At 43.5% G+C, this 25637-nt stretch overlaps 1 protein-coding gene across 3 annotated transcripts in view; it reads left to right on the top strand.

Moving 5' to 3' along the window:
- LOC140715945 (transmembrane protein 143-like) overlaps positions 1-25637 on the top strand; it is a 61405-nt gene that overhangs the window by 6404 nt on the left and 29364 nt on the right. For all 3 annotated transcript variants that reach the window (XM_073028538.1, XM_073028537.1, XM_073028536.1), the window contains exons 2-3: positions 3690-4068; positions 4804-4911. In XM_073028538.1, the coding sequence (XP_072884639.1) occupies positions 3691-4068; positions 4804-4911 (486 nt within the window). In that variant the 5' untranslated portion in view covers position 3690. The remainder of the gene's footprint in view (positions 1-3689; positions 4069-4803; positions 4912-25637) is intronic.

The raw sequence follows: 25637 nt of genomic DNA, 5'->3' as shown, positions 1-25637 counted from the left end.
CCTCGAGGTATTTCATAACCTCATCCTTGAGGATCGACTCCAATAACTTTCCAACTACCGATGTCAGACTAATAGGTCTGTAATTTTTTTTTTGCTGCCTCCCTCCTTTCTTAAACTGCAGAACTACATTTGCAACCTTCCAGTCCTCCGGAACCATGCCAGAGTCTATTGATTCCTGGAAGATCATTTCCAACGCCTCCACAATCTCCAAAGCCACCTCCTTCAGAACCCATGGGTGCACCTCATCTGGTCTGGGAGACTTATCTATCCTTAGTCCATTTAGCTTCCCAAGCACTTTATCTCTAGTAATCTCTAGTAATAAAGTATCTATCTATCTATCTATCTATCTTGACTTTACCTAAGTCTATTCCCTGAGACCTCTGGCTATCTGGTATGTTGCTAATGTCTTCCACAGTGAAGACTGATGTAAAATACTCATTTAGTTCCTCTGCCATCTCTTTGTTACCCATTGTAGTTTCTCCAGCATCGTTTTCAATCAGTCCTATGTCTACCCATGTCACTCTTCTACTCTTCATATATTTTAAAAACTTTCAGTATCCTTTTTTATGTTAATTGCCAACATCCTTTCATAATTCATCTTTTCTTTCCTAATGACCTTCCTAGTTTCCTTCTGTAAGTTTTTAAAAGTCGTCCAGACCTCATTTTCCGTAATAATTTTTGCTTCCTTGTACACCGTCTCTTTTGCTTTTATTTTAGCCTTAACCTCTCTCATTAGCCACATTTGGGCTATTTTCCCATTCATGATTTTCTTTTTTCTTGGAATATATTTTTCCTGCACTTTCCTTATTTCTTGTAGGAATTTCATCCAATTCTGCTCTACTATCCCTCCATCTAACTTACTTTTCCAATTAACTTGGGCCAGTTCCTGTCTCATACCACTGTAATTTCCATTGTTCCACTGAAATATCAATACACCTGATACCAGCTTCTCCTTTTCAAATTTGAAACTGAACTCAATCATATTATGATCACTACTTCCAAGGGGTTCCATTACCTCTAGCTCCCTAATCGCCTCAGGTTCATTTCACAGCACCCAATCCAAAACAGCCGAACCCCTGGTGGGCTTATGGACAAGCTGCTCCAAAAAGCCATCCCGTAGACATTCTACAAACTCCCTCTCCTGAGATCCAGTACCTTCCTGATTCCCAATCCACTTCCATATTAAAATCCCCCATAATTATCTTGGCATTTTCTTTCAGACACGCTTTTTCTATTTCCAACTGTAACTTGTAGTCCACATCCTGGTTGCTGTTTGGAGGCCTGTATATAACTGCTATTAGTGTGTTTTTACCCTTGCCATTTCTTAACTCAACCCATTAGGATCCTACCTCTGCTGATCCTATGTCCCTTCTTTCTAGTGATTTGATATCGTTGCTTACCATCAGGGCCATGCCACCCCCTTTACCTACCTTCTTATCTTTCCAATACACTGTGTATCCTTGGACATTCAGCTTCCAATCACATCCATCATTTAGCCATGACTCAGTGACAGCCACAATGTCATATCTTTTAACCTGTAGCTGTACAAAAAGGTCATCCACTATATTTCTAATGCTGCGTGCATTTAAGTACAGTACATTTAGATCAGTATCTGTTACCAATTTTGCTATATTTCTATCGCACAGCAAATTATCCTGTCTATTCACCTGCCTGTCCTTCTTGCTATCTTTCCTGCACAGTATCTTTGACTTATTTCACTTTTCCTCTTCCTCGACCCTAACACCCTGGTTTCTTTCCCCTTACCAATTTAGTTTAAACCCTCCCAGGGTCCCCATATCTGGCACTCCAAGCACAACACTAATCCTAGATGCAAACCTATAATGCTACTGTTATTACTAAATAAATAAACCTGTAACTTACCCCTTTACTATAAGATTCAACGGTCGTAGGAAGCGTCTTCCCGTTTCTGCCTAAACCCGTTGAGCCAAAGCCCTATCACTCTTCACCCTCTCACTCCGCTGCCCGCTGGATGTGGCGGTGTTCTTTTTAAGCCTTCCACGCTCTGAGGTCATGCGCCTGCACAGTCGTGCCTCTTTTATCCCAAGTAGTTTTCAAAAAACTAGTTTTAAAAAATCTGAATTTTCTCCTGAAAAACGGCGACTTACTCCGCTGCCTGCTTGCTGTGAATCTTCATAAGGTATTCTTTCTAATCCATTCAGATCTGCACCCTCTCTAAAGCTTCCACATGCTATAATAGGACAATCAGAGTTGAACACAATATTCCACATTTGGGTTGTATAGAGCTGCAACATTACCTAATGGTACTTGAACTCAATCCTTCAAATGATAAAGGCCAATATACACCTGAACAACCCAATCAACTTGTGTGGCAACTTCGAGGATTCTATGGACGTGGACTCCCAAGATCCCTCTGTTCTTCCACACTGGTGTTAATCCTGTTTAATTTGTCCTGTATTTTGTCTTCTGGATAGTCACTCCAAAGGGGATGGAGTGGTGGTGAGGGGTTGGGGTCGATATCCCTCTGTTCTTTGAACATTCACAGGGACGCTGAAGCACATACAAGGGATTCTTGTCTTTGTTATCTTTACCTGACTTGTCAGTGGGTTGTGGAGTTGGAGTTCCTTGTGGGCAGGAAGAATGAGTTTGAATGACACCCCAGGTTACAGTGGAGGTGTTTGAGGTTTAGTGTCCAGTCAAGTCCAGAGCTCAATGCCTAGTGTTCAATAACTGGCGTATCCTAGAATCGATGCCAAGGATCACGGCCCAAGGGTCGACTTGGAAGTCTGAAGTCAAGCCCTGTTGGTTGGAGTCAGGCATGCAAATCTCTGTGACCCCACTGGGGAGGACTGTTATCTGTGTGGGTTGGAGGAAGAGAGGAATGGGGCTTGAAGGTTGTGGAGGAGGTATCATTGCCAATCCAAACTAGTTGGGGCCTGCAAGTGAGGAAATCGAGGATCCAGTTGCACAAAGGGATACTGAGGCCAAGGTCTTGAAACTTATTGGTTAGTTTTGAGGTGATGATAGTATTTATTGCCAAGCTGTAGACAAAAAACATCCTGATGTTTGCATCTTTGCTGTCTAGGTGCTCCAAGATTGAGTGAAAAACCAATGAAATGTGCCTAGCTAATTGAACCGGTATTTAAACTAATCCCGTCTGCCTGCAGAATGTCCATATCACCCCATTCCCTCCACCGTCATATGCTTAAGAGCCTCTTAAACACCTCTGCCATATCTGCCTCCACCTCCAGCCTTATTCCTGTTGCATTGAAATCAGAATCGGGGTTGTTGCCACTGATGCAAGTTGTGGAATTTGTCATTTTCTGGCATTAGTCTAGTGCAGGCATAACTAATCACTATAAGCTACATTTTAAAAAAAACTCTGCAAAAGAATAATAGCGAGGTAATGTTCATGGACCATTCTAAGTGGTGAGCGTGGATCTTTATGCTCTTGTACGTCCTCCCCAAAGGTAGTAATGAGCTGTTGGTGTGCTTTCCCTGTGATTGCATCAACATGCTGGGTCCAGGATAGATCCTCTGAGATATCAACACCCAGGAACTTGAAGCTTGTTTGGTGCCTAGGATCATTGTGAGTAGTTTGGATCACTCCCCTGTACAAAAAGAGGAAGGGGGTCCCTGTTAGGGGTGGGGTAGGTCTCCACCTTCCTCCTTAGTTGGGTCATTCACCTCTTCGTTCCTCCTTCCGGCAGGATGCTCCATCTCCCGGCATCTCTCCGCACGGCGCTCATTCTCCCACCCCACTGGATCCCGGTTTGGCTCCCCTGGGCAACAGTAGCACAGTTGAGAGCCAGAGGATTGAGGGTCAGTGACACCGGATCGCAGAGCAGAGGGGTGAGTGTTGGTAACTCTCTATCGAGGGGTGACAGAGTGAGAACCAATCAATCTGGAACGCAGCTGGCAGGAGTGAGGGTCGCTTACTCCCTATCAAGTGGTAACGGAGTGAGGGTCAGTGACTCTGGATCGCATGGGGAAGGAGTGAATCCTGAGGAGCTGGAGCAGATGCCGGACGACTACGAGGAACACTTCATCCCCTTCGACAAGGACGTTCTACTGCAGCTGTTACTAAAGGTATCTTCTCTTGGTGGAGGTGGGGAGCGGTGTACTGGTGCGAGAGGCAGGGTGGTTTGATGGAGGAAGTGGGGTGGACAGGAGCGGCGTTGGGAAGATGGGTCACAGGAGGAAGATCTGGGCTGCGGGAAGGGCGGAAATCAGGGGAGGAATGAGGTCCGGGCAGGGGCAGAATAAGAACTGAAATTAGTTTATTATTGTTTCACGTACAGGTGTACAGTGAAAGCTTGTCTTGCGTACTATTCATACCCATCAGTTCATTGCACAGTGCATTGAGGTAGAACAAGGTAAACAGAACGCAGAATAAAATCACACCCTTCCTCCAGTATGGTGGGACAACTCGGTCAAACCCTTCTTCCACTTTGGAGGAGGCAAGGGCCTCACTAATGACCTTGTGCAAGGAGGCAGAAGTAGCCACCGTGAGGCACTACCACAGGGTTCTGGAAAGTTTTCTTCCCCTTCCCCTGTCTGTATAGGGGCATAACCCAATGTACTCGCACTGCTCCTGGGCACCAAACACACTGGGTGCGCCATGCTGTACTGAGAGGGAGCAGTTGCCCCCGGTTTTGTGGAGGGGGATTGGGATGAAGGACAGGATCTTTGGGCATCCTTCACTGGGTGCCCGAGGGCAGAAGCAGAGGGCAAGCACAGGGAAATGGAGACAAAGAGACCCTGGGGGAGTGGAGTGAGGGAAGACACACAGAGATGCCTAATGCTCTCCCTCTCTTTCTACAGGAAATGAGCTCCACTTCGGAGGAGGCAAGGACCTCACTGAGGACCTTGTGCACGGAGGCAGAAACAGCTACCGTGAGGCAGTACCACGCAGTTCTGGAGCACCTCATGGTGAGGACACAGTGCTAAACTGTCGGAGGGTGTGGTGGATATTCAACACTATATTGCTGTGGGAGGGAAATAGATTGGCAAGACAGTGATGAGCCCTCTTGTCCTCACCCCCATGAGCCTCTGCACCCAACACATCCTCTGCCATCTCCAAACATAAGACCATAAGGCATAGGAGCAGAATTAGGCCATTTGGCCCATCGAATCTACTTTGCAGTTCAATCATGGCTGATCTTTTTTTTCTCCTCCTCACACCCATTTCCCGGACGCCTTCCCGTAACCTCTGATAGTATGTCCAATCAAGAATTTATCAATCTCTGCCTTAAATACACCCAACAACCTGGCCTCCATAACTGCACATGGGCAACAAATTCCACAATTTCACCACCCTCTGGCTAAAGAAATTTCTCTGCATCTCTGTTTTGAATGGACACCCCTGTATCCTGAGGCTGTGCCCTCTTGTCCTAGACTCTCCCACCATGGGAAACATCTTTTCCACATCTACTCTGTCTAGACCTTTTAACTTTCGAAAGGTATTCCCCCCCCCCCCCCCATTCCTTCTGAATTCCAGCAAGGACAGACCCAGAGCCATCAAACGTTCCTCGTGTGATAACCCTTTCATTCCTGGAATCATCAATGCAACAAGTCTCTTCTAAAATGAGGAGCCCAAACCTACACAATACTCAAAGTAATGCTTTACCAGTGCCTTATAAAGCCTCAGCATCACATCCTTGCTCTTGTGTTTTAGACCTCTTGAAATAAATGCTAACATTGCATTTGTCTTCCTCACCACCTGCGAGTTAACCTTCAGGGTGTTCTGCACAAAGACTCCCAAGTCCCTTTGCATCTCAGATTTTTGGATTTTCTCCCCATTTAGAAAATGGCCCGCACATTTATTTCTACTACCAAAGTGCATGACCATACATTTTCCAACATTATATTTCATTTGCCACTTTTTTTGCTCATTCTCTTAATCTGTCTAAGTCCTTCTGCATCCTACCTATTTCCTCAACACTACCTGCCCCTCCACCAATCTTCATATCATCTGCAAACAGATTTACCGCCAAATATTTCTGTACCTTCCCTTCTCCATCCGCCCGCCCCAGCTTTCTGCAGGGATTGCGCCCTCTGTGATTCCCTTGTCCGTTCATCCCTCCCAATTAGTCTTCCTCCCAGCACATCCCTGAAAGCAACCAAAGTGCTAACCTGCTCATTCACCTCCCCTCTCACCTCCATTCAGGGCCCGAAACAGACCTTCCAGGTGAAGCAACACTTCACCTGAAAATATGCTGGGGTCTTCTGGTGCGCCCGATGCAGCCTCCGCTACATTGGTGACACCTGTCATAAATTGGCAGACCACTTCATTGAGCACTATCTGCCAAAAGCAGAACTTTTCGGTGACCAAATATTTTAATTCTAATTCCCATCCCATTCTGACATGTTGGTCCATTTTTCCTCTTGTGCTACGTTGAAGCCGCCCTCAGGGTTGGGGTGGCCTCAAGCCTAATGGCATGAATATCAATTTCTCCTTCCAGTTTGAAAAGAAATTCGCCTTTTGATTTCTCCTACCAGACGGCTTGCAGTAGCTTTACAATACCTGCGACATGGATTCAGTACCTGCTGCTACCTGTAAGGAGTTTGTATCTTCTCCCTGTGCAAAGGTTTTCTCCAGGTGCTCCAGTTTCCTCTCACTGTCAGAAGACGTAACGGTTGGTAGGTCATTTGGGCATGGTATATTGTCCCGTATTTAGGCTTGGATTAAATTGGGGCATTGCTGGACAGCGCAGCTCGAAGGTCCTATTCTGTGCTGTATCTTAATAAATTAATAATTACATTTTCCTCTCCCCTCCCTCCTTCGATTCCCCAGTCTGTCCTCTTATCTCTTCTCACTTGTCTTTCACCTCCCCCCTGATGCCCCTCCTCCTTTCCTTTCCTCTATGGTCTACTCTCTTCTCCAAGCAGATTTTGTCTTCTCCAGCCCTTTACCTTTCCCACCTTTCACTTATCACCTTCTAGCTATCCTCCTTCCCTCTCCCCACCGTTTCACTCTGGCATCTTTCCCCCTTTCTTTCCAGTCCTGAAGAAGTGTCTCAGCTCAAAACACCGGCTGTTTATTCATTTCCACAGATGCTGCCAGATCTGCTGAGATCTGGCCTCAGCATTTTGTATGTGTTGCAAAAGGGATATTTTCCTTTATTAGCCAGGGTATTGGCTACAAGAACAGATAATAGTACAGCTTGGAAATAATCATATAACAATTACAGCACGGAAACAGGCCATCTCGACCCTTCTAGTCCATGCCGAATGCTTACTCTCACAATGTAATATGAATATGAAGTCACTCTAAACCAATTCAACTGGTAATTAAATGCCTAACTAAACTAATCCCTTCTGCCTACACGATGTCCTTATCCCTCCATTCCCTGCACATTCATCTGCCTTTTAAATGGCTCTGTCATATCTCCTCTACCACCACACATTCCAGGCACCTACTGCTCTCTGTAAAAACAGCAAATTGCTCCCTCATCTTCTTTGAACTTTTCCCACTCACCTTAAATGCATTAGAGACCTGGAAAAAAATCTGTCACCTATCTGTTTTGCAGGGGGTTGGAAAGCAGAGTGCCAGGGCAGTTAGTGGAATGGTTGTAGGGAACATAGATGTTAATCCTAAATCCTCAACTGTAAGGTTGAGCTTGGTGAGACTACTGTCAAATAGTTGTATCTATTTCACTGCAGGGAGTTTTGTAGGTAAGGTGAATGAGCATGGGAACAATGACATTGCAACCGTTAGTGAGATTTGGTTGCAGGAGGGGCTGGACTACCAGCTCAATGTTCTGGGGTTCCATTATTTTAGACATGATGAAGGGAGAGAGATTAAGGGGGATGGGTGACATTGCTCATTAGGGAGAATGTTGTGGTAGTGCTCAGACTGGAGGACTCACCTACTCAGGCTATATGGGTGGAAGTGAGGAATAAGAAAAGAATAACTGCATAAATGGGATTATATTATAGACCATCCAATTGTCAATGATATTTAGAGGAGCAGATTTGTAGATAGCAAGAAAAGTGAGTTTGTGATAGATGATTATTAACTTTTAACGTATTAATTTTTCCTAGACAGTAAAGAGCAGGATTGGATAGTGTCTGTCAAATATGCTCAGAAAAGTTTCCATAATCAATAGAGGTCCCAACTAGGAAGTTGACAGAAGTGTGTGAGGAAACACTTTTGAATCATTACTCCATTAGTTTCAATTGAGTTATGGGGAAGATTAGGTCTGGACCTTTGGTTGAGATTCTAAATTGGAGAAAGGCCAGTTTTGATGGCATCAAGAAGGATCTAGTGAGTGTGGATTAGGACAGGTTGTTTTCTGGAAAAGCTGTGCTTCATAAGTGAGAGGCCTTCAAAAGTGAAATTTAGAGAGTTAACAAGTTGAGGATCCTTAATTTTCAGTGGATATTGAGGCCCTAGTTAAGAAGAAGGAGGTGCATACCAAGTATAGGCAGCAAAGAACAAATGAAGCACTTGAGAAGTATTAGAAATGCAAGAAAACACTTAAGAGGGAAGTCAGGGTGGCTAAAAGAAGGCATGAGGTTGTTCTACCAGACAAGGTGAAGAGAATCACGAGGGCTACTGCGGATACATTAAGAGCAAAAGGATATCAAGGAACAAAATTGACCCACTTGAGTGTCAGTGTGGTCACCTGTGCAGGGAACTGAAAGGAGTTCTTGCATCTGTATTTACTTGGTAGATGGTCACAGAATCAACAGAACTAAGGCAAAACAATGATAAGGTCATTGACTGTATCCAGATTACAGAAGAGGAGGTGCTTGCTGTCTTGAGGCAAATTAGGGTGAATAAGTCCCCAGGACCTGACATGATGCCACTTCAGACCTTGTGGGAGACTAGTGCAGAAATTGCACAGCCCCCAGCAAGACAGTTAAAACGTTCTTAACCACAGCTGAGGTGCTAATGTTGTTCAAGAAAGGCTTTAAAAATAAGCTGGGAATTTTAGGACTGTGAGTCTGACTGTGAGTAGTGGATAAATTATAGGAGGGTAATCCAAGGGACAGTTAAGTATTTGAAAGTTGATGAAGGAAAGGCAGTGAACATTATCTACATGGACTTAGCAAAATCTTTGACAGGTCCCACAAGGGAGGGTGGTCAAGAAGGTTGAGTTGCTTGGCGTTCAGAATGAGGTAGTAAGTTAGATTCAGAATTGGCTTAGCAAGAGAAGCAAAAGTGTGATAGTAGATGGTTGCCCCTCTGAGTGGAGGCCTGTGACTTTCAGTGTATCATAGGGATCATTGGTTATTTACTTTATTTATCAGAAATACAGCATAGAATAGACCCTTGAGGCCCTTCTAACTTCACCACCCAGCAAGCCACCGATTTTTTTGTTTTCCCTTCCCCCCCACCCCCACCAGCCTAATCACAGGACAATCTACAATGACCAAATAACTTACTAACTGGTAGGTACATCTTTGGACTATGGAAGGAAACTGGAGCACCCAGAGGAAACACCCGTGTACACAGGGAGGAACATAGAAGTGTATTTACAGAGTATGCCAGAATTGAACTCCAAACTCCAGCACCCCAAGCTGTAATAGTATCACGCTAACCACTACACTACCATGACCCATCGATATTAATGATTTATTTGTATTGGCAAATTTGCACCGAGACTGGGGGTAAAGTAGACAGTGAGGAAGATTGCCAAAGCTTACAGCACCATCTATACCATGTGGGAAAATGGCAGATTGAATTTAATTCAGACAATTGTAATGTGTTGCACTTTGGGAGGACAAACTAGGGTAGGACTTGCACAGCACAGTGAACAGTAGGGCACTGAGGAATGTAGTAGAACAGAGGGATCTGAGAAAACAGATCATAACTCCATGAAAGTGGTATTGGGTCGTAAAGAGAGCTATTGGCACATTGACTTTCATATATCAGAATAATGAGTACTGGAGTTGGGATGTTATGTTGAAGATGTACAAGATGTTGATGGGGCCAAATTTGGAATATTATGTGCATTTCTGGTTGCCTGCTTACAGGAAATATATCGACAGAATTAAAGGATTGCAGAGAAAATTTATAAGACTATTGCTGGGACTTGAGGACCTGAGTTACAGGGAAAGGTTGCATAGGTTAGAACTCCATTCCCTGGAGCGCAGGAGAAAGAGTGGAGATTTGATTAAAATAAAATGAGAGGCTTTTCCCACTGAGGTTGGGTGTTACTAGAACTGAGAATAGAAGAATTCCTTCAGCCAGGGGCTTAGAGGGAAAAGCGGGAAAAAGGGTTTGAGGGAAATAAAATCAGCCACGATTACATTGTGGGGCAGACCCAACAGGCAAAGAGGCCTAATTCTGCTCCCATAACTTAATGGTCCTACGGCCTCCTCCCCGACTTTATAAATCTCACTCTGTGCTCTGATGAGGGAGAAAAACTGTTCCCATTTCCATGGGATCATCAAACCCTTCTTACACAGCTCCCCTGAACCAAGAAAAACTGAAGAGAAAAAAATGGAGATGCTGGAAATACTCAGCACAAGACCATAGATTATATGAGCAGAATTAGGCACTTGCAGGTCAGGCCTTGCAAAGAAGCCATGTTAGAATCAAAATCAGGTTTAATATCACCGGGGTATGTCATAACGTACCAACCAGTACCCCAACACCATCACCCCCCACCATCTGGTAGATCAGGTCCTCATCCTGAACAATTTTTCCGCTCCTACTTTCTCTAAACCCAAGGGGTAGCCATGGGCCCAAGCTATGCCTGCCTCTTCATCAGCTATGTAGAACGGTCTATGTTCGAAGCTTTCCCCATTATACTCACCAACTCTTTCTCCACTACATTGACGACGGCATTTGCACTGCTTCTCATGCACCCATGCACTCATCAATTTTGCCTCTAACTTCCACCCTGCCCTTAAAATCACTTGAGCCATCTCTGACACTTTCCCACTTTTTCTTGATCTCTCTATCGCCACCTCTGGGTATGAACTGTCAACTGACATCTTTTATAAACCTACTGAATCCTGTATTTGTCTGAACTATACCTCTTCCCACCCTATATCCTGTAAACCCTTTTCTCAGTTATTGCCTTCGCCTCATCTGTTCTCAGGATACGACTTTGCGATCTAGGGCATCAGAGATGTTCTCCTTCTTTAAAGAATGGTGTTTCCCTCCCTCTACTATTGATGCTGCCCTCATCTGCATCTCCTCCATTTCCCGTACATCTACCTACCTTCTCGCTGTTGTAATAGAAATAGAGTTCTTCTTGTCCTTGCCTATCACCCCATCAGCCTCCATATGCACAAACAGAAAATCTGCAGATGGTGGAAATCCAAGCGACAGACAGAAAATGCTGGAGGAACTCACCACGCCAGGGAGTATCTATTGGAAAAATTAGTACAGTCGACATTTTGAGCCAAAACCCAAAACGTTGACTGTACTTTTTTCCATAGATGCTGCCTGGCCTGCTGAGTTCGTCGAGTATTTTGTGTGTGAGCCTCCATATCCAAAACATTATCCTCTGCAACTACCACCATCTCCAAATGTACTCTATCACCAAGCATGTCTTTGCCTCCCTCCCTTCCACTTTCTGTGAGGATTGCACCCTCTGTGATTCCTCTGTCCATTTGTTCCTCTCCACTAATCTCCCTCCACACACTTATCCTTGCAAGCTGCCTAAGTGCTACACCTGCCCATATGCCACCTGCCTCATCTCCATTCAGGGCCTCACACTGTCCTTCCAGGTGAGTCAACATTTCACCTACAAATCTGCTGGGGTCTTATATTGTGTCTGTTGGGAGACAGCCATGTCCAACACTGCCACACCATCCACCTCCAGCAGGACTTCCCAGTGGCTAAACATTTTAATTACCGTTCTCATTCCAATGTGTCAATCCATGGCCTCCTCTTGTGCCAGATGAAGCCATCCTCCATGGAAGAACTGCACCTTGTATTCGGTCTGAGTACCCTACAACCTGATAGTATGAATATCGATTTCTCCATCTGGTGAACAAAATTTCCCTCTCCCTTCCTTTACTCCCCGCACTTTTGCTTCTTCTCACCTGCTTATTACTTCACCCTGGGTCCCCCCTCCTTCCCTTTCTCCCATTGTCCACACTCTTATCAGATGTTTTTCTTCTCCAGCCTTTCACCTTTCCCACCCATCTGGCTTCACCTATCGCCTTCCAGACAGCCTCTTTCCCCTCCCCCCACTCTTTAATTCAGGTATTCTTCCTCCCCGCCCCCACTTCCCCTCAGTCCTGAAGAAGGGTATATTGCCTGATATGTCTACTGTTTACTCTTTTCCATAGATGCTGCCTAACCTGCTGAGTTCCTATGTGTTGCTTTGGATTTCCAGCATCTGCAGATTTTCTTGTTTGCTGTAAAATATGTTGCTTTGTGCCAGCAGTGCTTTGCAATACATAATTTAAGCTATAAATCACAATGCATATATTTGTGTGTGTGTGTGTATATATATATATATAAATACACACACACTACCTCGTGTTTTATTTCTATTTTTGCACTACGTAATTTATCTGTGTAATTCATTTTTTCCTATTATTATGTATTGCATTGTACTGCTGCTATAAAATCAACAAATTTCATGTCATTAGCAAGTGATATTAAACCTGATTCTGATGTATACATATATAATTAAATAAATAGTGCAAAAAGAAAGCATTAAGAAAACGAATAGTGAGGTAGCGTACATGGGTCCATTGCCCATTCAGAAATCTGATAGTGGAGGGAAAGGAACTGTTTCTAAAACTTTGTGTGTCTTCAGGTTCCTATACCTCCTTCCAATGTTGGCAATGAGAAGAGGACATGTCCTGGGTGATGGGTGTCCTTAATGACAGATGCTGACTTTTTGAGGTATCACTTTTTGAAGATGTCCTCGATGCTGGGGAGGCGAGTGCCTGTAATGGAGCTAGATGAGTTTGTAACTTTCACCAGCTTTCTCCAATCCTGTGCAGTGGCCCTTCCAAACCAGATGGTAGTGTAACCATTTAGAATGCTCTCCACGATACGTCAATAGAAATTTAGAAAAGTCCTTGGTGGCATACCAAAGCTCCTCAAACTCCTTATGAACCTCTTCATCAGCATATGAAACTTCAGAACGTCATCTGCAGTTCTGGCCATTGCACTGTAGGGGGGAAGTGGAGGCTTCGGAGAAGATGCTGAAGTGATTCCCCAGATGTTGCCTGAATGAAATGTATGAGATCTGATGAGTGGGACAGACTGGGATTGTTTTCTCTAGAGTACCATAGGGGTGACCGGAGAGAAGTGCATAAAATCACGAGAGGCCTGATAAGGTGGTGAGTCAGTCTTTTCCCCAGAGTAGAAAGGTAATATCAAGTGGAGTTTTGTCATATGCTCAAGTACATGTCTACATGGTTGCAATGAAAATCTTAGTTTGCAATGTCATCACAGGAACAAAGCTCAAAGTAAATTTATTATTACTGTGCATGCAGTATATGTCACCATTTCCAACTCTGAGATCTATTTTCTTGTGGGCACACTCAATAAATCCAAGAAAAAATGATAGATAAATACTTTATTGATCCCAAAGGAAATTACGATGTCACAGTAGCATTACAAGTGCACAGATATACAACATTAGAAAAGAAGTAAGAAAGAATAAAAAATAAGTTACCTCAAACAGTCTAACAGGAGGGGGGGTGGGTCATCACTTCCCCAGTGACTCATTGTAGAGCATAATGGCCGAGGGTAAGAATGACCTCTTATGGCACTCTTTGGAGCAGTGCAGTTGTCTTAGTCCAATACTAAAAGTGCTCCTCTCTTCGGCCAAGGTGAGAAACATTGTCCAGAATTCCTAGGATTTTCCGTAGGGCCCTTGGTTCTCCCACAGCCTCCAGTGTGTCCAGTTTGACTCTTATAACAGAGCTAGCCTTTCTAATCAGTTTATTGAACCTGTTGGCATCACCTGTGTTGATGCCATTGCCCCAGCACACCACTGCACAGAGAATTGTACTAGTGACAACAGACTGCTAGAACATGTGAAGGAGAGGCCTGCGGACTCCAAAGGACCTCAGTCTCCTTAGGAAGTAGAGGTGACTCTGGCCCTTCTTGTACACAGCCTCTGCGTTGGTGTTGCATTCAAGTCTGTCATCTAAGTGCACCCGCAGGTATTTGTAGGTCTTCACCACATCCACATCGTCATGATCAATAGTAACAGGGAGCAGTGACTTTATTCTTCCTAAAGTCCATCACCATCTTCTTTGTCTTACTGATCTTGAGCTGCGGATGATTCAGTTTGCACCATTTAACAATATCCTCCACCAGGCCCTGTATTTACCCTCCTGTTCTCCCTTAGAGATTGGTCCCTTAGAGAATTGGTCCCTTAGAGAATCAGGGTGGTCAGCTATGTGTGGAGCCGAGGGAGATGGGAGAGATTTTGAACGATTTCTTCTCTTCGGTATTCACTAAGGAGAAGGATATCGAATGGTGTAAGGTGTGGGAAACAAGTAAGGAAGTTATGGAACCTATGACAATTAAAGAGGTGGAAGTACTGGCGCTTTTAAGAAATTTAAAAGTGGATAAATCTCCGGGTCCTGACCGGATATTCCCCAGGACCTTGAGGGAAGTTTGTGTAGAGATAGCAGGAGCTCTGACGGAGATCTTTCAGATGTCATTAGAAACAGGGATTGTGCCGGAGGATTGGCGTATTGCTCATGTGGTTCCATTGTTTAAAAAGGGTTCTAGAAGTAAGCCTGGCAATTATAGACCTGTCAGTTTGACATCAGTGGTGGGTAAATTAATGGAAAGTATTCTTAGAGATAGTATTTATAATTATCTGGATAGACAGGATCTGATTAGGAGTAGCCAGCATGGATTTGTGCGTGGAAGGTCATGTTTGACAAACCTTATTGAATTTTTTGAAGTAGTTACGAGGAATGTTGACGAGGGTAAGGCAGTGGATGTAGTCTATATGGACTTCAGCAAGGCCTTTGACAAAGTTCCACATGGAAGGTTAGTTAAGAAGGTTCAGTCGTTAGGTATTAGTGCTGGAGTAATAAAATGGATTCAACAGTGGCTAGATGGGAGATGCCAGAGAGTAGTGGTGGATAATTGTTTATCGGGATGGAGGCCGGTGACTAGCGGGGTGCCTCAGGGATCTGTTTTGGGCCCAATGTTGTTTGTAATATACATAAATGATCTGGATGATGGGGTGGTAAATTGGATTAGTAAGTATGCTGATGATACTAAGGTAGGAGGTGTTGTGGATAATGAGGTGGGTTTTCAAAGCTTGCAGGGAGATTTATGCCGGTTAGAAGAATGGGCTGAACGTTGGCAGATGGAGTTTAATGCTGAGAAGTGTGAGGTTCTACATTTTGGCAGGAATAATCCAAATAGAACATACAGGGTAAATGGTAGGGCATTGAGGAATGCAGTGGAACAGAGAGATCTAGGAATAACAGTGCATAGTTCCCTGAAGGTGGAGTCTCATGTAGATAGGGTGGTGAAGAAGGCTTTTGGAACGCTGGCCTTTATAAATCAGAGCATTGAGTACAGAAGTTGGGATGTAATGTTAAAATTGTACAAGGCATTGGTAAGGCCAAATTTGGAATATTGTGTACAGTTCTGGTCACCGAATTATAGGAAAGATATCAATAAATTAGAGAGAGTGCAGAGACGATTTACTAGGATGTTACCAGGGTTTCAGCACTTAAGTTACAGAGAAAGGTTGAACAAGTTAGGTCTCTATTCATTGGAGCGTAGAAGGTTGAGGGGGGATTTGATCGAGGTATTTAAAATGTTGAGAGGGATAGATAGAGTTGACGTGAATAGGCTGTTTCCATTGAGAGTAGGGGAGATTCAAACGAGAGGACATGATTTGAGAGTTAGGGGGCAAAAGTTTAAGGGAAACACGAGGGGGTATTTCTTTACTCAGAGAGTGATAGCTGTGTGGAATGAGCTTCCTGTAGAAGTAGTAGAGGCCAGATCAGTTGTGTCATTTAAGGTAAAATTGGATAGGTATATGGATAGGAAAGGAGTGGAGGGTTATGGGCTGAGTGCGGGTAGGTGGGACTAGGTGAGATTAAGAGTTCGGCACGGACTAGGAGGGCCGGAATGGCCTGTTTCCGTGCTGTGATTGTTATATGGTTATATGGTTATACACCTAACAATTGCTGACTCATCAGAGAATTTCTGCACAACCTGACTCAGTCCGAGGTATACATGGTAAACAGGAAGGGTGCCCCATTGCTGCTTATAGCCATGTCTGACACGCAGTTCTGAAGCTGCACAAACAGTGGGCTTCCAGGCAGGTAGTCCATTATCCAGGATACAGTGGAAGTGCCTACCTGTATTGAACAGAGCTTTACCCCCAGCAATGAGGGCTGTATGGTATTGAAAGTACTTGAGAAACCAAAAAAACATGATCCTCACAGTACTGCCCTACTTATCCAAATGGGAGTAGGTTCTGTTCAGCAGGTAGATGACAGCATTATTGACTCCAGTGTGCTCCTGATAGGCAAATTTTAGGGGATCAAGGGCTGATCTAACCAGAGGTCAGAGCTGAGCTAGGACCAGCCTTTCTAGGGTCTTTGTGATGTGTGAGGTCAGGGCCACTGGACGGAATTCATTCAAAACTTTTAGTTGGCCCCTGTTGGGTACTGGGACCACACATGATGTTTTCCACACAGTTGGGACCCTTTCCAGGCTGAGACTCAGATTGAAACTCCACACAGCTGCTCAGCACACTCCTTCAGGTCATTGGGGTTCATACCACCCGGTCCCAATGCTTTGCCATGTCTGAGGTTCCCCAGTGCCCTTCTCACCTGCTTAGTAATGAAGGTGAGTCCACGATGACTGGGGAGTTAGCAAAAAGTAGGGGCCAGGAGGGGTGAAGATCAGGATAACAGCAGTTGGTGTGTGGATGGTATGTGCAGGGCAAGCAGAGGATGTAGACAGTAGTTACCGGTGTTGTTCATCCACGTGTTAAACTGGAGGAGGGGAGGCATTGGTGCTGAGGGAGCATTGGGTGCCTCGGTCCCTGGACTGGTGTGCTGAGGGAGTTGTGAATAGGAGGGCAATTGTCAAACGTATTGAAGAATTGGTTTAACTCATTTGCCCATTCACAGCTGAATTCCAAGACTCTACAGCTAGGCTGATTGAAGCCAGTGATGTTCTCCATCTCTCCACACCTTCCACAACTCTGCCCAAGCTTGTTCTCCAGCTCTCTTCTGTATTCCTCTTTGATCTTCTTTAGCTCCCTCTGCACATGTAGAATCAATGAAAGACTGCAAATAAATATCAAAAACATTAGATGAAGACTTCTTGGCAGTTAGTCCATAGGTTGTGGGAACAGTTCAGTGATGGGGGCAAATGAAGTTGAGTGACATTATCCCCTTTGGTTCAAAAGCCTGATGGTTGAAGGGTAATAACTGTTCCTGTATCTGGTAGTGTGAGCACTGAAGCTCTTGTACCTTCTTCCTGATAGCAGCAGTGAGAAGAGAGCATTGGACAGGAAGCCTTAAATCCTACAACACTAGGTTCAGGAACAGTTATTACCCTTAAACCATCAGGCTCCTGAACCAGCTTAGATAACCTCATTCACCACTACTCTGATGTACAGACTCATTTTCAAAGACTCTTTGCTTCTGATGTTGTCAGTATTTGTTTTTTATTTACACAGTTTGTCTTTTGCACATTGATTGTTTGTTGGTCTTTGTTTATGTATACTTAATGCCAGTTACGCTGCTGGTGCTTAATGTAGCAATGAAGGTCCTCCATCTCTGCTCGCACTATCGCACATAGCTAAAGAAGAATTCTTCATCACTGTTTCAGTAACAATTTTTTTTGACCAGTCAAGGTTGTTAGCCCTGAGCTAACCCCCTGAGCCTGGCGGACCAGTGGACTGCTCTTTGTCTGTCCTCTACCCTTTGACCTGTTTGGAATGGGTCATCCTACCAAGAACCAAAGTACAAGGCCCCGATTCTAGCCAACAAAGCTCTCTGGGTCATTGAGGTATGCAAACTCCAAACCCTATGACAAGGTTGTGGTCCTCTTGGAGGTGTTTATGGATAGTTTTTACATGAATTATTTTCTATTTCTTAATTTTTTATTTTTCTGTAAATGCAAGAAAATGCATATCAAGGTAGTATATGGTAACATATGCATACTTTGATAATAAATTTACTTTGAACTTGTATCTAGAGGTGTGGAACTTCAGGCTGCTGTTCTTCCTATCTGATGGTAGCCATGAGAAGATGGCATGGTCTGGATGGTGGAGATCTTTGGATGTTGCTTTCTTGAGGCAGCACCTCCTGTGGGGTCCTGCTGAGGGGTCTCAGCCCAAAGCGTCAACTTAACTTATTTCCATAGATGCTGCCTGGCCTGCTGAGTTCCTCCAGCATTTTGTGTGTATTGCTTGGATTTCCAGCATCTGCAGATTTTCTTGTGTTAATGATTGATTACCTCCTGTAAGTACTGCACTTGAGATGAGGGGGTAAAGTTCAGAGAAGAACATTTACCGGGACTTGAGAGCCTGAGTTACATAGAAAGGTTGAATAAATTAGGTCTTCATTCAATGAAGAGAAGTCTGTAGAGGTGTACAAGATTGAGGGGTACATACAGTGCCTATAAAAAGTATTCACCCCACCCCCCCCCCCGTGGAAGTTTCATGTTTTATTGTTTTAAAGCATTGAATCGCGACAGATTTAATTTGGCTTTTTTGACAACATTGATCAACAGAAAAAGAAACTTTTGTGTCAAAGTGAAAACAGATCTCTACAGTCAACTAAATCAGTTTACAAATATAAAACAAAATATTGATTGCATAAGTATTCACCCCCTTTTACTACGACACACAATATCATTGCCAATGCAGCCAATTGGTTTTAACAGTCATATAATTAGATAAATGGAGATCTGTTTTTGGAGTCCTGTGTGCAGTCAAGGTGTTTCAATTGATTGTAGTAAGAATACACCCTGAATTTGGAAGTTCCAACTGCTGGTGAATCAGTATCTTGGCAAAATCTACATTATGAGGACAAAACGGCACTCCAACAACTCTGAGAGAAGGTCATTGAAAAGCACAAGTCAGGAGATGGATACAAGAAAATTTCCAAGCCACTGAATATCCCTTGGAGTAAATCAATTATCAAGAAATGTAAAGAATATGGCACAGCTGTAAATCTGTCTAGAGCTCGCTGTCCTCAAAAACTTAATGGTCATGCAAGCAGGGGACTAGTGAGGGAGGCCACCAAGAGCTCTATGACAACACTGGAGGAGTTATAAACTTCAGTGGTTGAGATGGGAGAGAGTGTGCTTACAACAACTGTTGTCCAGGTGCTTCATCAGTTGCAGCTTTATAGGAGAGTGACAAAGATAAAACCACTGTTGGAAAAACTCACATGAAATCTTGGCTAAAGTTTGCCAGAAGGCATGTAGGAGACTCTGAAGTATGTTGGAAGAAGGTTCTATGGTCTGATGAAACCAAAATTGGGTGTAAGCCAAACTCTGTGTATCATCAAAAACACATCATCCCTACTGTGAAGCATGGTGGTGGCTGCTTCATGCTGTGGGGATGCTTCACTGCTGCAGGTCCTGGAAGGCTTGCAAAGGTAGAAGGTAACATTAATGCAGTAAATACAAGGAAATCCTGGAGGAAAACCTGACGCTATCTTCAAGAGAACTGCGATGTGGGAGAACATTTGTGCTTCCAACAAGACAATGACCCCAAATATAAAGTCAATGCTAGACAGGAATGGCTTAAAAACAACAAAGTTAATGTACTGGAGTTGCCAAGTCAGAGTCCAGACCTCAGTCCAATTGAGAATTTGTGGCTGGACTTGAACAGGGCTGTTCACTCATGATCCCCATGTAATCTGACAGGTCTTGAGCAGTTTTGTAAAGAAGAATGTGGGGAAATTGCAGAATCCAGTAAAAAGTTCCATGCGTATCTTTGAATAAAAAAAATAAAACTAACTGTCAAATACAGTCGGCCCTCCTTATCCGCGAGGGATTGGTTCCGGAACCCCTCGCGGATACCAAAAAAAACGCAGATACTCAAGTCCCTTATTCAACCTGGCTCAATGCGGTGGGCCTTAGGACCCAGTGGAACCCCAGACCTTATTTAACCTGTCTGACTGCAGTGGACATTAGGACCCGGCAGCGGAGCTCTGAATCCAGTGTTTCTGTTCACGAAAATAATCACGATCACGATTGAAAATAAAGTGGAAATAATAAAGCGATCGGAAAGAGGTGAAACACCATCAGTCACTGGAAAAGCATTAAGCTACAGTCAGTCAACGATCAGAACAATTTTAAAGGATAAAGTGAGAAAGGCCCTGCCCTGATGATAGCTACAATTATTACTAAGCAACACAGTGGTTTAATTATTGGTTTTTGATCCTCCACATCAACCAGGCACGGATAGAGAGCACGCTCGGAAGCAATCTGTTACTGGATCGAACTTGGGAATCTCCGTTCCTGAGCCCGGTGCCGAAACATACGTTCTTAAGTGTTTTATATGCATAGAAAGGTAAAATATTTACTAAGACAAGCGTTTGACTAACTGACGCTAATTAATACTGGATGTGCCTGTTCCGACTTAGTTAGTAAGAGAACTTCGGATTTTTTTTCGATCCCGATCCACTATACCCTACACACATCTTCCCGTATACTTTAAATCATCTCTAGATTACTTATAATACCTAATACAATGTAAATGTTATGTAAAATAGTTGTTATACTGCATTGTTTAGGGAATAGTGACAAGAAAAAAAGTCTGTACATGCTCGAACTACAAGTGCTGGAGGAGCACTTACGGGTTTTTTCGATTCACGGTTGGTTGAATTCGTGCATGCAGAATTTGCGGATAAAGAGGGCCGACTGTACTAAGGTTTAAAGGAAATTTGAGGTAAGATTTTTGTATGGAATGGTGAGTGTGTCAAATACCAAAGGGCATAGGTTTAAGATGGAGGAGCAGCATAGTTAGAAACATAGAAAACCTACATTACAATACAGGCTGTTCAGCCCACAAAGCTGTGCCGAGCAAGTCCTTACCTTAGAAATTACCTAGGGTTACCCATAGCCCTCTATTTTTCTGACCTCCGTGTACCTGTCCAGGAGTCTCAAAAGATCCTATCATATCCTCCTCCACCACCGTCGCCGGCAGCCCATTCCACGCACTCACCACTCTCTGCATTTTATAAAGCATCAACAACAACTTAACCCTGACATCTCCTCTGTACCTACTTCCAAGCACTTTAAAACTGTGCCCTCCCATGCTAGCATTTCAGCCTTGGAGAAAAGCCTCTGACTATCCACATGATCAATGCCTCTCATTGTCTTGTACACCTCTATCAGGTCACCTCTCATCCTCCATCCCTCCAAGGAAAAAAGGCCGAGATCACTCAACCTATTCTCATAAGACATGCTCCCCAATCCAGGCAACATCCTTGTAAATCTCCTCTGCACCCTTCCTATGCTTTCCACATCCTTCCTATAGTGAGGCAACCAGAACTGAGCACAGTACTCCAAGTGGGGTCTGACCAGTGTCCTATATAGCTGCAACATTACCTCTCAGCTCCTAAACTCAGTCCCATGACTGATGAAGGTGAATGCACCACATGCTTTCTTAACCACAGAGTCAACCTGCACAGTAGCTTTGAGTGTCCTATGGACTCGGACCCAAAGATCCCTCTGATCCTCCACACTGCCAAGAGTCTTACCATTAGTACTATATTCTGTCATCATATTTGACCTACCAAAATGAACCACCTCACACATCTGGGGTGAACTCCATCTGCCACTTCTCAGCCCAATGTTGCATCCTATCAATGTCCTGCTGTAACCGCTGACAGCCCTCCACACTATCCACAACACCCCCAACCTTTGTGTCATCAGCAAATTTACTAACCCATCCCTCCACTTCCTCATCCAGGTCATCTATAAAAATCCACGGAGTAGGAGTCCCAGAACAGATCCCTGAGGCACACCTCTGGTGACCAACTTCCATGCAGAATATGACCCGTCTGCAACCACTCTTTGCCTTCTGTGGGAAGCCAGTTCTGGATTCACAAAGCAGAAGTGGCTTGCCCACAGATGTCGAAGAGAGGTTGTAGACGGGTCATGTTCTGCATGGAGGTCGGTCACCAGTGGTGTGCCTCAGTGATCTGTTCTGGGACCACTACTCTTCTGCATGGTGTTGGGTTGGATGAGGAAGCCCATCAATTATTGTAGTCGTGTTATCGCCCAAGCAGTCACATAAGTGCCAACAGTCCTTTTGTTATTGAAAAAATGCAATAGAACACTTGAGGCCCTCCATTGGTCAAGGTTGACCGTGGATATTGCATCCCAGCTGTCAACACAAGCCAATACGCAGGCTAAGGCAGTACAATATGCAAGCTATTACCCAAACAGCAGGCTCCCTCTCTCTGCAAGGCTGATGGACCTAAAGGAACAACAGAAATCAATACAGTTTGGCACCAGCAACATCTCAGAAGTTGACCATCAGTGTTGAACTGCTCCAGGGAATCAGCCTTGGGATCTTTTCTTGGGCTTTGCTGCCAAAGCTTTCCCCATGAGTGGGGAAGGCAGAGGAAGTTTGACATCAGAGTTTTCCTTCTAGATGAGCTATCAGCCATGGCTGATATGCCCCATCTATCCAAAGATGGTTTTAAAGCACTGGTTTCCCACCTTTGCCCCTTTTTCTGTCATTAGAAATGGTTCCACCAGGGTTAGTAGCTAAGCCACAGGTGACAGCCAGAAGCTTGAATTGGTTTTCAGGGGCTGTGAGATGCATGCCAGTGGGAACATTTAATAGGTAGTTGGAACTTATCCCCACTATCTCTCCCAGCTATAACAAACTTAAGGAACCAATAAAACATAACACATTGACTGTGAATGTAAGAATAAAAAGGTGTTGTATGGTTTATTCTTGTAAATATTTTTATTCTGAATAAAGTTTATTTTGATATAAGAATAGGTTTAAGGTGAAGGGGGTAAAGTTTAAAGGAGATTAAGAGCACATTTTTATACAGAGTGATGGGTGCCTGGGGCACACTGACAAGAAAGCTGATGGAAGCAGATATGACAGAAAGGTGTACCAAGCATTCAGACAGTCACATGAACTGCCAGGGAGCAGAGGGATACAAACCATGTGCAGACAGAGGAGATTAGTTAGACTGGCATTGCGGTTAGCATAGACTTGATGAGCGATAGGTGGTAGGGTGGAAATGTGTCCCTACTAAAGGTGATGCAAGGCGCTCCTTCCCTCTGTTGGCCTGCAGGTCACCCTTGAGCAAGGTGTAGTACTGCTTAAGATCCCCTCCCCTTGGACCAGGGACACATGAAGACATGGGAGCAGGTGGTGCATATCACAACACCTGGTTATGCAACCACTGACACCAGGTAGACAATCTCTGAAGAGTATTGATAATGGCTGGGTTTGCCTGTCATGTAAAGACACTGCCTAGAAGAAGGCAATGGCAAACCACTTCTGTGGAAAACATTTTCCAAGAACAATCATGGTCATGGAAAGATCACCCATGTCATATGACATGGCACATCATGAACAAATGATGGGTCTTTTTCTGGTCAGTACTATTCTACAAGCATTTCTCTTCCCACGTTGAGGCCTTACCTGAGTATTCCCAATGTTTTGTTCTTTTTTTTTATTTTATATTTCCAGTCTTCCTGGGTTTTTTTCTTTCTCCCTGATTTTAATGAAGGATAACTTGCTCAGATTCCAGTGTCGTTGTCAAGAGGCCAAGACCATACGTATATTTAGAGTTAAAAATGATAAATTGATAGTTGCCTGATTGGTCAGGGCATCAAAGGTTATGACAAGGCAGGTGTATGGGGTTAAGTGAGATCTGGGATCGGCTATGATAGAATGGTGGAGCTGACTCAATGGGCTGAATGGCCTAAGTTTACTCCTAATAGTCTTATGGTCCCCAAGGACCGCCTTTACAGAGGAATTGAGGAGAAGGGGAATTTGTGAGCTGAGGTTTTAACAGGAAGATGGGATGAATGTGGACTGTGCCCTGACTTAAGCAAGATGAGACACAGGAGATGGTAGATTGCTATTTATCACTGTCACACAGAACAAGATGTTGTGGAAGGAAGCATGTCTTACAGACCGCTCATGCTGCAGTCTGAAGCAACAAGAGACCTGATGTAGGGACAGGTAGTGTTGAGAAGCCAAAGATACGTTAAGGAGCAAGTAGTATTGAGGAAAATGAAAGTGTGAAGAAGGACTTGGACAGATGAGTAAGGGCAAAAAACACAGATGGATTATATCATGTTCTCGATATTTAGTGCTTATTTATTTCATATTATTGTTTTTTTCCTTTTGTATTTGCACAGTTTGTTGTTTTTTGCATACTGATTGTCCACCCTGTTGGGTGCAGTCTTTCGATAATTCTAATGTGGTCATTGGATTTATTGAGTATGCCTGCAAGAAAATGAATCTCAGGGTGGTTCTGACATAAATGTACTTCGATAATAAATTTTGAAATTTGAACGTTTTCACCAAAGTATGGTCATGCACTTTGGTAGAAGGAATAAAGGCATAGACTTTTTTCTAGATGGGGAACTAATTAAGAAATCAAGGTGGAAAGGGACTTGGGAGTCCTAGTGCAGAATTCCTTAAAGGTTAACTTGCAGGTTGAGACAGGAATGCACATGTAATGTTAGCATTCATGTCAGGAGGACTAGAATAGAAGAGCAAAGATGTAATGCTGAGGCTTTCTAAGGTATTGGTCCGATCACATTTGGAGTATTGTGAGCAGTTTTGGGTCTGATATCGAAGAAAGGATTTACTAGAATTGGAGAGGATTCACAAAAATTATCCTGAGAACAGTGGAGTTAACATGAGTAGCGTTTGTTAGCTCTGGGCCTGTACTCACTGGTGTTTAAATGATTGGGGGGAGTCCCATTGAAACCTATCATTCGTGGTATTTTAAGGAGAAGTATTACTCACAAAATTTCACTTTACGCTGATGATATATTGCTGTTTATCTCTAATGTTGAGACCTCATTACCTTGTGTACTTTCTTTACTCTCCCGTTTTAGCCAGTGTTCAGGATATAAATTGAACCTACATCAGAGTGAATTATTTCTTTTAAGTAATTTGGTATCAATTAATACTAAGCTGAAGGCATCTGATTTACATATTTTGGCCTTTAGCTCTCTTATAGCTAGGAGGATGCTTTTGTTCAAATGGAAAGATGTTCTTCCTCCTACTCATGCTCAATGGTTATGTGACATTATGTCATGTTTAGATATAGAGAAAATTTGTTGTTCAATTTCTGAATCTTGTCAAGGCTTTCAAACATTTTGGGGACCTTTTCTGAATTATTTTCAAAACTTTCAATTTGTTTAAACAGATGTTGGCTATTATTAATTTTTATTATATGAGAAGGTATTTTACCATTTCTCCTTAATGTACAGCTTCAGTCTTAGTAGCGGTTAGATTCTTTTTTTTTGTAATATATTAGTATAGTTCAATATAACTATTGATTAACTTATATGAATACTGGGTAATGAGATTGTTATTATGAACAGATATGTAATTGGTAGTTTTTTAAAATCTTTTTTGACTTTTTATATATACTTGTACTCTGTATTCTTCTATGTAGAAACTAATAAAAATATTGGAAAAAGAAAAGAAAACCTACTGAATATTGAAAGTCCTACATGGAGAGGATGTTTCTTATAGTGAGGAAGTCTAGAA

Source organism: Hemitrygon akajei, chromosome 24 (genome assembly GCF_048418815.1).
Source record: "Hemitrygon akajei chromosome 24, sHemAka1.3, whole genome shotgun sequence".
NCBI classification, from domain to species: domain Eukaryota; kingdom Metazoa; phylum Chordata; class Chondrichthyes; order Myliobatiformes; family Dasyatidae; genus Hemitrygon; species Hemitrygon akajei.
This window is presented reverse-complemented; position numbering and strand designations above follow the sequence as displayed.